Source organism: Pelobates fuscus, chromosome 4, assembly GCF_036172605.1.
Source record: "Pelobates fuscus isolate aPelFus1 chromosome 4, aPelFus1.pri, whole genome shotgun sequence".
Lineage (NCBI taxonomy): Eukaryota > Metazoa > Chordata > Amphibia > Anura > Pelobatidae > Pelobates > Pelobates fuscus.
Window position 1 is genome coordinate 5,125,679 of NC_086320.1, and position 15,512 is coordinate 5,141,190.

The 15,512-nt window shown below is 47.2% G+C and overlaps 1 protein-coding gene across 1 annotated transcript in view; it reads left to right on the forward strand.

Moving 5' to 3' along the window:
* The window catches only part of MROH1 (maestro heat like repeat family member 1), a 143,663-nt gene that overhangs the window by 28,971 nt on the left and 99,180 nt on the right, over nt 1-15,512 (forward strand). Inside the window, exons 15-16 of the mRNA XM_063450889.1 lie at nt 15,045-15,167; nt 15,358-15,437. Of these exons, the coding sequence (XP_063306959.1) occupies nt 15,045-15,167; nt 15,358-15,437 (203 nt within the window). The remainder of the gene's footprint in view (nt 1-15,044; nt 15,168-15,357; nt 15,438-15,512) is intronic.

Genomic DNA, 15,512 nt, shown 5'->3' on the forward strand with positions numbered 1-15,512 from the left:
CCCCATCGCTCCCTTCTAATGCCACCCTTACCCCATCATATAACCCCATAGCTCCCTTCTAATGCCACCCTTACCCCATCATATACCCCCATAGCTCCGTTCTAAAGCCACCCTTACCCCATCATGTACCCCCATAGCTCCCTTCTAATGCCGTCCTTACCCCATCATGTACCCCCATAGCGCCTTCTAATGCCACCCTTCCCCATCATGTACCCCCATAGCTCCCTTCTAATGCCACCCTTACCCATCATGTTCCCCCATAGCTCCCTTCTGCCACCCTCACCCATCATGTACCCCCATAGCTCCCTTTTAATGCCACCCTTACCCCATCATGTACCCCCACAGCTCCCTTCTGTCACCCTCACCCATCATGTACCCCCATAGCTCCCTTCTAATGCCACCCTTACCCCATCGTATCACCGTAGCTCCCTTCTAATGCCACCCTTACCCCATCATGTACCCCCATAGCTCCCTTCTAATGCCACCCTTACCCCATCATGTACCCCCATAGCTCCCTTCTAATGCCATCTTTACCCCATCATGTACCCCCATAGCTCCTTCTAATGCCACCCTTACCCATCATGTTCCCCCATAGCTCCCTTCTGCCACCCTCACCCATCATGTACCCCCATAGCTCCCTTCTAATGCCATCCTTACCCATCATATACCCCCATAGCTCCCTTCTAATGCCACCCTTACCCATCATGTACCCCCATAGCTCCCTTCTAATGCCACCCTTACCCATCATGTACCCCCATAGCTCCCTTCTAATGCCATCTTTACCCCATCATATATCCCCATAGCTCCCTTCTAATGCCACCCTTACCCCATCATGTACCCCCATAGCTCCGTTCTAATGCCACCCTTACCCCATCATGTACCCCCATAGCTCCCTTCTAATGCCGTCCTTACCCCATCATGTACCCCCATAGCTCCCTTCTAATGCCACCCTTCCCCATCATGTACCCCCATAGCTCCCTTCTAATGCCACCCTTACCCATCATGTTCCCCCATAGCTCCCTTCTGCCACCCTCACCCATCATGTACCCCATAGCTCCCTTTTAATGCCACCCTTACCCCATCATGTACCCCCACAGCTCCCTTCTGTCACCCTCACCCATCATGTACCCCCATAGCTCCCTTCTAATGCCGTCCTTACCCCATCATGTACCCCATAGCTCCCTTCTAATGCCACCCTTCCCCATCATGTACCCCCATAGCTCCCTTCTAATGCCACCCTTACCCATCATGTTCCCCCATAGCTCCCTTCTGCCACCCTCACCCATCATGTACCCCATAGCTCCCTTTTAATGCCACCCTTACCCCATCATGTACCCCCACAGCTCCCTTCTGCCACCCTCACCCATCATGTACCCCCATAGCTCCCTTCTAATGCCACCCTTACCCCATCGTATCACCGTAGCTCCCTTCTAATGCCACCCTTACCCCATCATGTACCCCATAGCTCCCTTCTAATGCCACCCTTACCCCATCATGTACCCCATAGCTCCCTTCTAATGCCACCCTTACCCCATCATGTACCCCCATAGCTCCCTTCTAATGCCGTCCTTACCCCATCATGTACCCCCATAGCTCCCTTCTAATGCCGTCCTTACCCCATCATGTACCCCCATAGCTCCCTTCTAATGCCGTCCTTACCCATCATGTACCCCCATAGCTCCCTTCTGCCACCCTCACCCATCATGTACCCCCATAGCTCCATTTTAATGCCACCCTTACCCATCATGTTCCCCCATAGCTCCCTTCTAATGCCACCCTTACCCATCATGTACCCCCATAGCTCCCTTCTGCCACCCTCACCCATCATGTACCCTCATAGCTCCCTTCTAATGCCACCCTTACCCCATCATGTACCCCCATAGCTCCCTTCTAATGCCACCCTTACCCCATCATGTACCCCCATAGCTCCCTTCTAATGCCACCCTTACCCCATCATGTACCCCCATAGCTCCCTTCTAATGCCACCCTTACCCCATCATGTGTCCCCATAGCTCCATTCCTATGCCACCCTTACCCATCATGTTCCCCCATAGCTCCCTTCTAATGCCACCCTTACCCATCATGTACCCCCATAGCTCCCTTCTGCCACCCTCACCCATCATGTACCCCCATAGCTCCCTTCTAATGCCACCCTTACCCATCATGTACCCCCATAGCTCCCTTCTGCCACCCTCACCCATCATGTACCCTCATAGCTCCCTTCTAATGCCACCCTTACCCCATCATGTACCCCCATAGCTCCCTTCTAATGCCACCCTTACCCCATCATGTACCCCCATAGCTCCCTTCTAATGCCACCCTTACCCCATCATGTACCCCCATAGCTCCCTTCTAATGCCACCCTTACCCCATCATGTGTCCCCATAGCTCCATTCCTATGCCACCCTTACCCAGTGGTATATCACCGTAGCTCCCTTCTAATTCCACCCTGAACTGCTCATATTTCCCCTTTGGCTCCCTTTTCTGGTCCGATATCTGCTCTATAAATTTGTCTTTAATAACTGCTGGAGCTCTTGGTTGATGAGAACACTGTTATCGTGTTTAAGGGTGTAAACATTGATTTACATTATCCACAATAAAAAAAATTAAATAAAAACAGCAGCAATTTATTAAAGAAAATTGGTAAATAAATCCTAAACCTATTCCTTAAATGCTGTTAAAGGGACATTCCAGAGCTACGTTGCCCCATTTGTAATGCATGAAACCCCCAGACGTCACTGACAATCCAGTGCAAGGGATTCTGGGATCCTCTAGCCCGTAATGCCTGGAGCGTCCCTTTAATAGACGGAATACAAGTAGAGACTTACAGCTTCAATACTAATTATTTCACCTTCTGGAATGTTGCCACTAACCTGTGGGTGGGAGGGGCTATAAGGCGCCACAGCATATTGGATACAGCCGCAACAGGAGCACCGGCGTCCTGTGAGCACGGTAAGTATATTGGGTGAGATGCTGTATTTTTGAGTGATATTATTTGCCCCCAGTGGAAGGTACTGCTTTAGGAATCTGGTTTTTATTTATTTAACCTATTTTTATCTGATCTGACCTGATCTTATTAATAAATGTTAAATCCAGTAACTTATTATTATTATTATTATTATTGGCATTTATATAGCGCCAACAGATTCTGTAGCGCCTTACAATATTATGAGAGGGGATTTAACTATAAATAGGACAATTACTTACAGGAACAATAGGTTTCGAGAGGATCCTGCTCAAACAAACTTAGTCTATAGGAGGTGAGGTGTAAAGGGCCATAAGCTTCCCTAAAGAGATGGGTTTTAAGGATCTTCTTAAATGATTGACGACTAGGGGAGAGTTTGATGGCGGTAGGCAGGCTATTCCATAGGAAAGGAACCGCCCGCGAGAAGTCCTGCAAGCGTGAGTTGGCTGCAAGGGTGCGGACAGGGGAAGGTCACGGGCAAAGCGGAGAGACCGAGAAGGCGCATGCCTATGGATCTGTGAAGAGATATGAGGGACTAGAATTGGTCATTGCTTTATAGGTATGGGTTAGCACTTTGAATTGACTTCTATAGGATGTGAGGACAGAGGGGTGAGGTGTGAGAGGACCGACTAGAGAGGAAAATCAGTCTAGCAGCAGCATTCATTACAGACTGTAGGGGTGCAGTACGGCTTTTGGGAAGACCAATCAGGAGAGGGTTACAGTAATCCATGCGGGAAATTACTAGAGCATGGACCAGCTCCTTGGTAGCATTCATTACAGACTGTAGGGGTGCAGTACGGCTTTTGGGAAGACCAATCAGGAGAGGGTTACAGTAATCCATGCGGGAAATTACATAGTGCATGGACAAGCTCCTTGGTAGCATTCATTACAGACTGTATCTGGATCTAGTTTTGGCCCACTCTGTGCTTTATTCCGAGGTCCTTGGATCTAGTTTTGGCCCAGTCTGTGCTTTATTCCGAGGTCCTTGGATCTAGTTTTGGCCCAGTCTGTGCTTTATTCCGAGGTCCTTGGATCTAGTTTTGGCCCAGTCTGTGCTTTATTCCGAGGTCCTTGGATCTAGTTTTGGCCCAGTCTGTGCTTTATTCCGAGGTCCTTGGATCTAGTTTTGGCCCAGTCTGTGCTTTATTCCGAGGTCCTTGGATCTAGTTTTGGAGGAGTGTGTAATTTATTCCGAGGTCCTTGGATCTAGTTTTGGCGCAGTCTGTGCTTTATTCCGAGGTCCTTGGATCTAGTTTTGAAGGAGTGTGTAATTTATTCCGAGGTCCTTGGATCTAGTTTTGGCGCAGTCTGTGCTTTATTCCGAGGCCCTTGGATCTAGTTTTGGAGGAGTCTGTGCTTTATTCCGAGGTCCTTGGATCTAGTTTTGGCGCATTCTGTGCTTTATTCCGAGGCCCTTGGATCTAGTTTTGGCGCAGTCTGTGCTTTATTCCGAGGCCCTTGGATCTAGTTTTGGAGGAGTCTGTGCTTTATTCCCAGATCCAAGGTACAGTTGTGCTTCAGTAATTTGTAAGACCGCATTAAGAGATTGGAGTCAGGAATTCCTTTTGTTCTTTTTGAAAGAGACCTCAATCTCTTGGGGTTTAATGTCATATAAGTATCTGTGTGGCTACCTAATATCTGTGCCATGCTTGTTGCACGTTGTGCCGCCATGCTTGTTGCTGCTGTGGCACTGCAAGTTTAAATGTATCGCAACACATGCATGACAAAATAAAGAATTAGAATGTCGCCAATTTTTTGTAAACCAGCAGTTAAAAGTTTAATGGATACAATAATTGCTGGTTTCAAAAATGCTCTTATAAATGTGGCAAATCTATGAATGTATTAGTACTGAGAGTTAAATAGTCTGAACTGCAGTTCCCTATAGGGCCAGCAGGCAGCAGGAGAGCTCCTTACCCTGTTTCTATTAGAAGGTCGGCGGTTTTTGAATATGACACATTTTTCCAAGTCTCCGTCCTCCTGCAGTGAGGGGGGAACACAGAATATAAACCAGCTAACATACGTAATGTGCCAGATTTGACCCTAAAAAGCTCCTGATTTGTTTTGGAGGGGAAATAAAACCATGTCTGCTGCAGGATGGCTGCCAAGCCTGTTATTCAGGGGTCATGTAACACCAGAAGCCGTGATGTGCCGTGGCAGCTTGCCTACTCATACCGTGCTCCCCTGTCCGGTGTATTAGGAATGTACAGAAGGGTGGGAATCTCACACCGAATTACATGAATGGATTAGGAATTCCAAACTCTATATTGTGTTGGCGTCTGCGTGTTTTATACCCATCAGTAGGGGACTTCCTGCCTCTATTAACAATATTTATGAATTCATGCTTGCATGTGTGTTTCACAGCAGTGAATGGGTCAACCTCTGCTTCTTTTAAACATACCAGACAGTTGGTGGGTATAAAGGGTTAATAGCGGTGATATATAGGCATGTGTACGCAGACAGTGGGTGGGTAAAAAGGGTTAATAGCGGTGTTGTATAGGTATATGTACGCAGATGGTCGGTGGGTACAAAGGGTTAATAGCGGTGTTATAGGTATATGTGTGTGCCCACGATCGGTGGGTATAAAGGGTTAATAGCGGTGTTATATAGGTATCGGTGTACACAGACAGTCGGTGGGTATAAAGGGTTAATAGCGGTGTTATATAGGTATCGGTGTACACAGACAGTCGGTGGGTATAAAGGGTTAATAGCGGTGTTATATAGGTATCGGTGTACACAGACAGTCGGTGGGTATAATAGGTTAATAGCGGTGTTGTATAGGTATATGTGTGTGCAGACGGTCGGTGGGTATAAAGGGTTAATAGCGGTGTTATATAGGTATATGTACGCAGACGGTCGGTGGGTATAAAGGGTTAATAGCGGTGTTATATAGGTATATGTACGCAGATGGTCGGTGGGTATAAAGGGTTAATAGCGGTGTTGTATAGGTGGGTATAATAGGTTAATAGCGGTGTTATAGGTATATATGTACGCAGACGGTCGGTGGGTATAAAGGGGTAATAGCTGTGTTTATATAGGTATATGTACGCAGATGGTCGGTGGATATAAAGGGTTAATAGCGGTGTTGTATAGGTATATGTGTGCGCGCTGACAGCTGGTGGCTGGGGAGTGCTGATCGGAAGCTCTACACTTCCTCCTGAGCTATATGGTTTCCGCTGCACGGATCCTCTGTCTGCAGTAATCCCCCCTCATTACCCCCAGGGAGCCCTCACTCCCACACAGTGCAAGGTGTGCACATTACAAAGGCCAGTCTCGTGCAACACACGCTGCTACAGCTAACCCTTCCCAGCCCAAAGCCATGGCTCCAACTTACTGCTACAGCTAACCCTTCCCAGCCCAAAGCCACGGCTCTAGCTTACTGCTACAGCTAACCCTTCCCTGCCCAAAGCCATGACTCCAACTTACTACTACAGCTAACCCTTCCCAGCCCTGAGCCACGGTTTCAATTTACTGTTACAGCTAACCCTTCCCTGCCCAAAGCCATGACTCCAACTTACTGCTACAGCTAACCCTTCCCAGCCCAAAGCCATGACTCCAACTTACTGTTACAGCTAACCCTTCCCTGCCCAAAGCCATGACTCCAACTTACTGCTACAGCTAACCCTTCCCAGCCCTGAGCCACGGTTTCAATTTACTGTTACAGCTAACCCTTCCCTGCCCAAAGCCATGACTTCAACTTACTGTTACAGCTAACCCTTCCCTGCCCAAAGCCATGACTCCAACTTACTGCTACAGCTAACCCTTCCCTGCCCAAAACCATGACTCCAACTTACTGCTACAGCTAACCCTTCCCTGCCCAAAGCCATGACTCCAACTTACTGCTACAGCTAACCCTTCCCAGCCCAAAGCCATGACTCCAACTTACTGTTACAGCTAACCCTTCCCTGCCCAAAGCCATGACTCCAACTTACTGCTACAGCTAACCCTTCCCAGCCCAAAGCCATGGCTCCAACTTATTACTACTCGCTCTGCACATTGGCTGAGCATTTTGAATTGGACCCTTAGTTTCCTGGGCAATACATCATATAAGCTAGACTGTTCTGCCCCTCTGAGAGACTGGTGAGACTGTTTTATTCTTATCGATATATATTTATAGCAATCGAGAATCTACTATGTGTGTGTTGGCTCTGAGAGTGCAAGTTTTCGAAACGCCTTGTGGTGAACAGAACCTCGACACAGGTTTTTGGAGGGGCCTGCTTGCCAGCCTCATGCCAAAACACTATGGGCCAGGTCAGCGACTGTAAAGATGCATATTTTATTCCCCCTGGTTCGGCACTTTCCATAGCACCGAACGCTAGCTCACTGGCGGCCGTTCGCATGGACCAAAACCACGAATAGACTTCAGGGGAACTTAGCAGTGAAAGCCCTGGAACTATTTTCGGCATGAAAACTTTACGGTTCCCGGTCGGTCCCCAGCAGCACTTAGCCGCGATTCTATGGAACTGTTTTGGGTATGGGACCATGCGTGCGGTTGGCCAAAACTATGACTTCAAGGAAATTCCTGAACCGATCTGGGTGGTTTTTGGATATGTTGTTCACCCAGATCGGGGCTATCCGGGGATGCAACTTTTGTGGGGTTCTGTTTCTTTTAAAGGGTATTTGGGGGGTTTTATAAAAATGTGTTTTTGTGTCTGGAGATAATAGTTAATACAGTACTTGACTCAATTATCTCCCAGGTACAGAGGAGGGATTGACCTAGTTTGAATGGGAGTGTCCTGGATCTGAGAGCTAATGTAAATGTGTATTTGTTTCTACTGTGGTTTACTCTCAGTTCCCATGCATGGGGCTCTCCCCCCTGGACTTGTCATAAAAGGCCAAGTGTCGTCCCATTACTTAACCATCAACACGCAACCTCTTTTCGTGATTGTAGGAAACAGCTATACCTGCTTCGGATTGCTATACTGGCTATAATCACTAACTCTTGTAAGAGCTACGCAGCTATACTTGCTAAGCTGTCTGGAGTAAGAGAGGTCCACCCACAGCTAGCTGGATCCTGGACTTGAGTCCAGGGTGGGTGGAGGACAGCCAGACATAGAAACATAGAATGTGACGGCAGATAAGAACCATTCGGCCCATCTAGTCTACCTAATTTTCTAAATACTTTCATTAGTCCCTGGCCTTATCTTATAGTTAGGATAGCCTTATGCCTATCCCACACATGCTTAAACTCCTTTACAGTGTTAACCTCTACCACTTCAGCTGGAAGGCTATTCCATGCAGTCACTACCCTCTCAGTAAAGTAATACTTCCTGATATTATTTTTAAACCTTTGCCCCCTTGTTGTGGTAGTTTTTCTTCTTTTAAATATAGTCTCCTCCTTTACTGTGTGGATTCCCTTTATGTATTTAAATGTTTCTATCATATCCCCCCTGTCTTTCCTCCAAGCTATACAAGTTCCTTTAACCTTTCCTGGTAAGTTTTATCCTGCAATCCATGAACCAGTTTAGTAGCCCTTCTCTGAACTCTCTCTAAGGTATCAATATCCTTCTGAAGATAGGGTATCCAGTACTGTGTACAGTACTCCAAGTGAGGTCTCACCAGTGTTCTGTACAATGACATGAGCACTTCCTTCGTTCTACTGCGAATACCTCTCCCTATACAACCAAGCATTCTGCTAGCATTTCCTGCTGCTCTATTACATTGTCTGCCTACCTTTTAAGTCATCAGAAATAATCACCCCTAAATTCCTTTCCTCAGAGGTTAGGACTCTATCAAATATTCTGTACTCTGCAATATAAGAGTCCAAGATGCATTATCTTGCACTTATCCACCGTAAATGTCAGTTGCCACAACTCCAACCTTTTTTCTAGTCTACATAAATAATTTGCCATTTGGCTGATCCCTCCTGGAACATCAACCCTATTACATATCTTAGTATCATCAGCAAAAAGACATACCTTACCATCAAGACCTTCTGCAATATCACTAATAAAAATATTAAAGAGAATGGGTACAGATCCCTGAGGTACCCCACTGGTGACAAGCTGCGGCGGCTAAGTGGCTACGGTGCTTCTGGTGTCCAGTGTGGTGCTTATAGTACTCCAAGCTACAAAGAAGCAGCGATTGGCGGAGGCACCCAGTTGGGGTGCCAGGGGGTCTGTCACATGCCACATTACACTGCAGAAAGTAAAAACGTTAGCTTGTTGGTAAAAACGTTAGCTTGTTGGCATGTCCTGGTGAGATGGCATGGTGGTTGTAGCGGACCTCTAGTCCTAGCAGGGATTCTCCTCCGCTGGTTACTTTGAAATATACTCTGGAACATGTAAATTACTTCAAGGGGACAGCCAAACACAGTAACATAGAAACATAGAAAACATAGTAAAATAATCCAGGAATCTCCCACCTCCTCCCCAGCAACTGGATGACACTCAGCTCTGGGCGGCGTAACTGGTTTAAATGGAGCCACACACTGCCTTTTATGTGATACCTTGACAGACCGCCACAATTGGTTGGCAGCGGCGGGATCATCCCTTTTTCCTGGACTGATAATCCGAGGTGGGCGCTGGTGTATAGTGAATGGAAGGCTGGTACACACAGCTTAAGCGCTGCACATTGAAGGAATTATTAGGAGTTTGTAGAGGTACTGCCAGCCACACAGCCAAGCGGGTTATAATCCGCAAACTAATGGAGCTAGACCGGGAGAACTTTGCCGCGGCAACCCCGGCCGTTCGGGGAAACAAAACGGAAATCAATAGGGAGATTAGGGAACAACTGGCACTCTTCGGGCCAAACCCATCACCTAAAATATTAATACAAGTAATCAACAATGTTACCGCGAATGTGAACACCAGGGAACAGCGGGAACTACAAGTACGCTTAGCCGAAGCGCTACGAATAGCAGCACTGTCCCCGAACGGAGTCGGCTGCGCATCCGAACCACGAAAGGTTCCCTTTAGTGCGTTCAAAACCTTTAACGAATCGGAAGGAGAAATTGATGGCTACCTGGCAGATTTTAAATGCCAATACGCACTGCACAGAGTAGCTGAAGTAGCCCTTTACTAGCTGGGAAACTATCATGCAAAGCAGCAGATGCTTTTCGGGCCGTCCAAAGGCACCTGATTAACAACACAGAGCGCCCTGGCAAATCAGTTGCTGTCCGGGTGGCCGGAGGAGCTAACTACCAGCTCCTCACCGCCCAGGTACATCTAGATTGGGGTGCAGGAGCTGGCACCGTTAATGTTGGAGTTATGAATGACTTACCTGCAGAAGTTTTACTGGGCAATGACTTGGGGTCCCTAACTTCAGTCTTTGTATCTACACCTACCCAGAATGTCCAAGCTGTGACTACCAGAGCCCAAAGCCGTGCGGTAGAAAGCCACTTTGACGGACACCCCGATCGGAAGAGGGGTTTCGCCACCAGAGATGTTCTTTTCCCCCAATCTGAGTGGCGCTGCGATGATCCTAACACTTGTTGAAATAGCTTTTATCGCTGTTCCCTACAAACACGAGACGAGGTTCTGTGTGAGGGTAATACTGGAACTGGTTTAATGTGAGCCACAGCTGGCCTTTAATGCAAGTTCCCATGCATGGGGTTTCTGGTGACACATTCCAGGTGCATTCCCCACTGGACCTGAGAGGGGACAGCAACATAAACACACACATAATTACATTACCTCTCAGGTCCAGGACAAGCATAATAAAAATACCTCAAAATGTAAGATATCCCTACAAGTATTATATCCCCACATAGCCTGGGTCTTAGCGCCCAACATATGTTGAAATCACTCAGATCCCACGAATATAGCCGAAACACCACCGGGGCATAGTTTAGACTGACCACACACCGCCTGCCCAAAATGGATCCACGAAATCAGGCTGTGCAGTCGGTCTATTTCTGGAATATCAAACTCTGTTTTATATACAAATCAGAGTTTGTGATTACATTTTCAGAGTATCTGTAGTTCAAATAATGTTTTCACCGAATGCCACTTCGTTCGTATAAATAGTGGCGAACATATTTGCATATGGAAGTCTTAGCTGTGTTTGCCATAAAGTGTCTGATTTTAGTTCCATACACTCGACGACCAAACAACGCTGTCTGTGTTCGTGTTCCAAGATGGCCAACGCCACGTGTTCGCACATAAGAACGATGACCACCCAGCCGACCGCTTAGAATGTTGAGGTGCTTGTGGTTAGAGGTGTTAGCAGGATTAATTGGGTCAACAAGTCGTACACTTCGCACATGGGTGGTCGGTTGTTTGGTAGATTATTCGGTTTTCGAATGGGGCAAAGTTAAAATATTTCACCGAACAAACAGGCTAAGGAAACAGAGAGCTGTAAAATCCTGTGACAGGGAGGTCTGTCACAGCCACCCTCATTCCACTTAGAGCCCCTCCTTTGGAATACCCCAGAAGACTTTGAAAGGAAGGCAGTGGGAGACCCTTCACTCTGGAAATATAGTAAGAAAGCTAGATTGAACCAAGGGGGAGCAGGGGGGAACAGTTTGTATGTGAAGATAGTCGGTTATATAGGCTTAAGGAGACCCGGGTCAACGCACCCGGACCCAGGCAGAAACGCCAGCTGGTGATCCCAAAGAAATTGCAGTTATTGCGAGTAGGGCATGACGTATCTTTGGGAATTCGCTGGACATCATACAGGGTAGCCCTGAACTTTTTCTGGCCTGGGGTATCAGATGATGTCCGTAGGTATTGCCAAACATATGAGGTATGCCAGCGAGTAGGCAAAAGTGGGAACCACCCTAAAGCGAAGATGATCCCTATGCCCATAATTGAGGAACCCTTCAGTCGGGTAGCAGTGGATATTATATGACCTTTAGCCCAGCCTAGCCGCTCCGATAAGCGTTACATCATTGCCATAATGGACTATGCCACCCAATACCCTGAGGCCGTAGCTGTTCCTAACAGCCAGGCCGAGACTGGCTGATGCCCTGGTCAAGATTTTCTCCCGAGTTGGGTTTCCCAGGGAGATTTTGTCCAACCAGGGTACTACGCTCACTGCGGTGGTGACCCATCAACTGTGGAAGGTTTGCCGGATAAAACCCCCGATGAGCTCCCCGTACCACCCTCAGACTAACGGTTTCTGCGAGCGCTTTAAAGGAACTCTAAAGCAAATACTGAAGACCTTCACAGGGGCTTACAGAGACTGGGAACGATTCCTGCCGCACCTTCTCTTTGCCTACCGGGAAGTGCCCCAGGTTCTCCGCATTTGAGCTGTTGTACAGAAGGTGCATAAGGGGGCCCCTAGATCTTATTCGGGAGCAGTGGGAGGGGGCAACTGAGACAGCAGTGGTCCCGATTGTACCCTATATGTTGGAACTGAGGGACAGCATGGAGGCATTGGCTCAGACAGTGCATGAGAACCTCCAAGCAGCACAGCAGTGCCAGCGGTAATGGTACGACCGAAAAGCCATGCACAGTCTCTTCCAGGTCGGACAAAGGGTCCTGGTGCTCAAACCAGTCTGACAAGATAAGCTGCAGGCCGCCTGGCAAGGTCCATATAAAATTATTGGGCAGTTGTGTGATACCACTTACACTGTAGCTAGTTGCACGAATGAGGAAGTGAAACGGACGTTTCACATCAACATGCTCAAGGAGTATAAAGACAGGGGGTTTAGGGGTCATTGAGCACTGTTAGAGTCCTTGGGCCTCGCCTGTAGTATTGGTGCCAAAACGGGACAGCACGACCCGTTTTTGTGTGGACAACAGGCGGCTCAATGATAAAACAGTCACAGACTCCTATCCTATGCCACGGGTAGACTAACTGCTCGACCTTATTGCTAGGGGAAAATATCTGACCACTATCGACCTCTGTAAGGGATATTCTCAGATTCCCCTAGCTGAGGAAGCCATACCAAAATCTGCCTTCGTCCCCCCGTTCAGCGTATACCAGTTCCGTGTTATGCCGTTCGGGATGAAGAACGCCCCAGCCACCTTCCATCGGTGGTCTCCAGGATTATGTATTTGCATACCTTAATGACATTGTTATTTACACCTGGAGGGCTGACCTAGACCACATAGGGACAGTGATAGACAGCCACTAGAGGAGGACTTAACCCTACAAGGTAATTATTGCAGTTTATAAAAACTTCAATAATTACACTTGCAGGGTTAAGGGTTATGGGAGTTGGCACCCAGACCACTTCAATGGGCTGAAGTTGTCTGGGTGCTTGGAGTGTCCCTTTAAACAGACTTTTATCCCCTTTGTTCAGCTTTCCGTACCTCCTCCGTTCGGTTACTGAACTAACTTTATGTGGTCCCACCTGTTAACTTCTCGTAATCACTGACCACCCCTGGCTGTTAACCACAAATGAACCATTAGTCCAAGTATTTTCCCTGTGTGGCCGACGCTCGTATAACCGAACACATGTGATCCAAGGATTGGCAGCCATTTTGTCTCCAGAACGCCGGTAGCAGTACATGGTCGTCGAGGGCGTGGACCTGTATGTCGGAAACGCAACCCCGCGAACGCCTGGGAAACTTGTACCGCTGCCCATCCAACTTGACGAACAGTTATGAGAATGGCATTCAAGAGACATGAACTACCAAGCAGTGGGAACATTCGCCCCCTAACAGCAAGGGGGAGCCTTCGCCGATGTTTGTAGGAGAACCACCGAAAGATGACCGGTCGTTGCCTTGTTTTCTGTGGAACTATTTTGGGACATCACCTTGTGGTCGACCGGTCAAAACTTAATTCAAATGACATTTACAAACTACCAAAGGGATCTGAGCGCTGTTTCAACAAAGTGGGCGTTCAGACTCAAGCTAAGAGTTCCTATGTTATTATGATGCATTTTTGGTGTGATTTTATAATAATTTAGTATGTTTTCCTGTAACTAAGATATAATTGAGTTAGTTTTCTGACACAGAGGCTTCTGGGAGAATTTTGATGTGGAGACCCTATGTAGGGGTCTGTGCATAAAAGTCATGTCTAGTTGCTGTGGGGAAAAGGGTCTTGGATTTTTACTATGCTTCTTTAAGCATTGAGGAAGGAATAGTGGAGATACCTATCTGTGGTATCGGAGCTCCGCTGCACCGGTGATCTGGTCCAATTCCCTCACACCATAGGTTGTGGAATAAATAAAATAAATTCTGCTTGTCCAATGGTTGGCTAAGAAATGCCTTTTTATTGGAGTTCCCCTGTATTGCCTTACTATATATTTCAGCCAATCACATTGCCGTCCTGTTGTGATAGATTCCCAGAGTCACAGCATTTAAAGGACCACTCTAGTGCCAGGAAAACATACTTGTTTTCCTGGCACTAGAGTGCCCTGAGGGTGCCCCCACCCTCAGGGACCCACTCCCGCCGGGCTCTGGGGGGAGGAAGGGGTTAAACTTACCTCTTTCTCCAGCGCCGGGCGGGGAGCTTTCCTCCTCCTCCTCTTCTTCCTCGCGACGTCATCGGCTGAATGCGCATGCGCGGCAGGAGCCGCGCTCGCATTCAGCCGGTCGCATAGGAAAGCATTCATAATGCTTTCCTATGGACGCTTGCGTGCTCTCACTGTGATTTTCACAGTGAGAAGCACGCAAGCGCCTCTAGCGGCTGTCAGTGAGACAGTCACTAGAGGCTCTGGAGGCTGGCTTAACCCTCAGTATAAACATAGCAGTTTCTCTGAAACTGCTATGTTTATAAAAAAAAGGGTAACAGCTAGCTGGTCCTGGCACCCAGACCACTTCATTAAGCTGAAGTGGTCTGGGTGCCTAGAGTGGTCCTTTAAAGTAATGGTTTAATATTCTGTGTTTAATAAATATAATTTGTGTTTCATTTCCTGATCCGGCCTCTGGTTTGCATGTAGCCAATATCACAAATCGCAAATTCTGGTGAAAATTGTAGATTTTCTAAGTTTTCTATTCAGAGACCAGCTTGTTGCTATGTGACTAACATTATTAAATTTGCACTTTCACTTGTTTTTGTTTATTTTGCCATTGCCAAGTATTTTAAGAGATTTATTGTCCATTATAAAATAGACCTCATTCTCTGTAAGTGTACTCCAAAATGTAATGTAATAAAATATATGACCATTAGCGCCATCTGTAAAGGTACCGTTTCTGTGTGGAATATTTATGGTAGGGATAATTAACCTCCGATCTTTCCCACCTCGCAGGACCTGACTCTGAGGCTCTGTCTTATTAGAAGCATATCGATGGTTGGCCTGGCCATTTGTAACAGCTCCCAAGCTGGTTTCTTCAACTTCAGCCGCAAGGTCGACCTTATCACTCAGCTCATGGTGAGTTCCGTGACTCCTTCCCTATGTTACAGTATGGAGAATCTGGGGGGCTGTTATATACTGAATATTTACTGATCATTTTAAAGACCTGTTCTTATAGCGGTCTCTCGGAAAGTTTCTCCGTGGAATTATTGAAAAGATGGAGTTTGTTCTACTGTTGTTTCACCGTTTTCTGTCGAATGTCTTACAGGAGTTCATTAAATCTGAGCCAGCGGATACCATGAAGACTGCATTACGTCACCGCTGTCTGGTTGCATGCACTTACCTGATGTATCCTTACGCACAGATCAATCTGACCACATAATGCGCTATAATGTAATAAAAACAAAGGTTATGGGAGTGAGC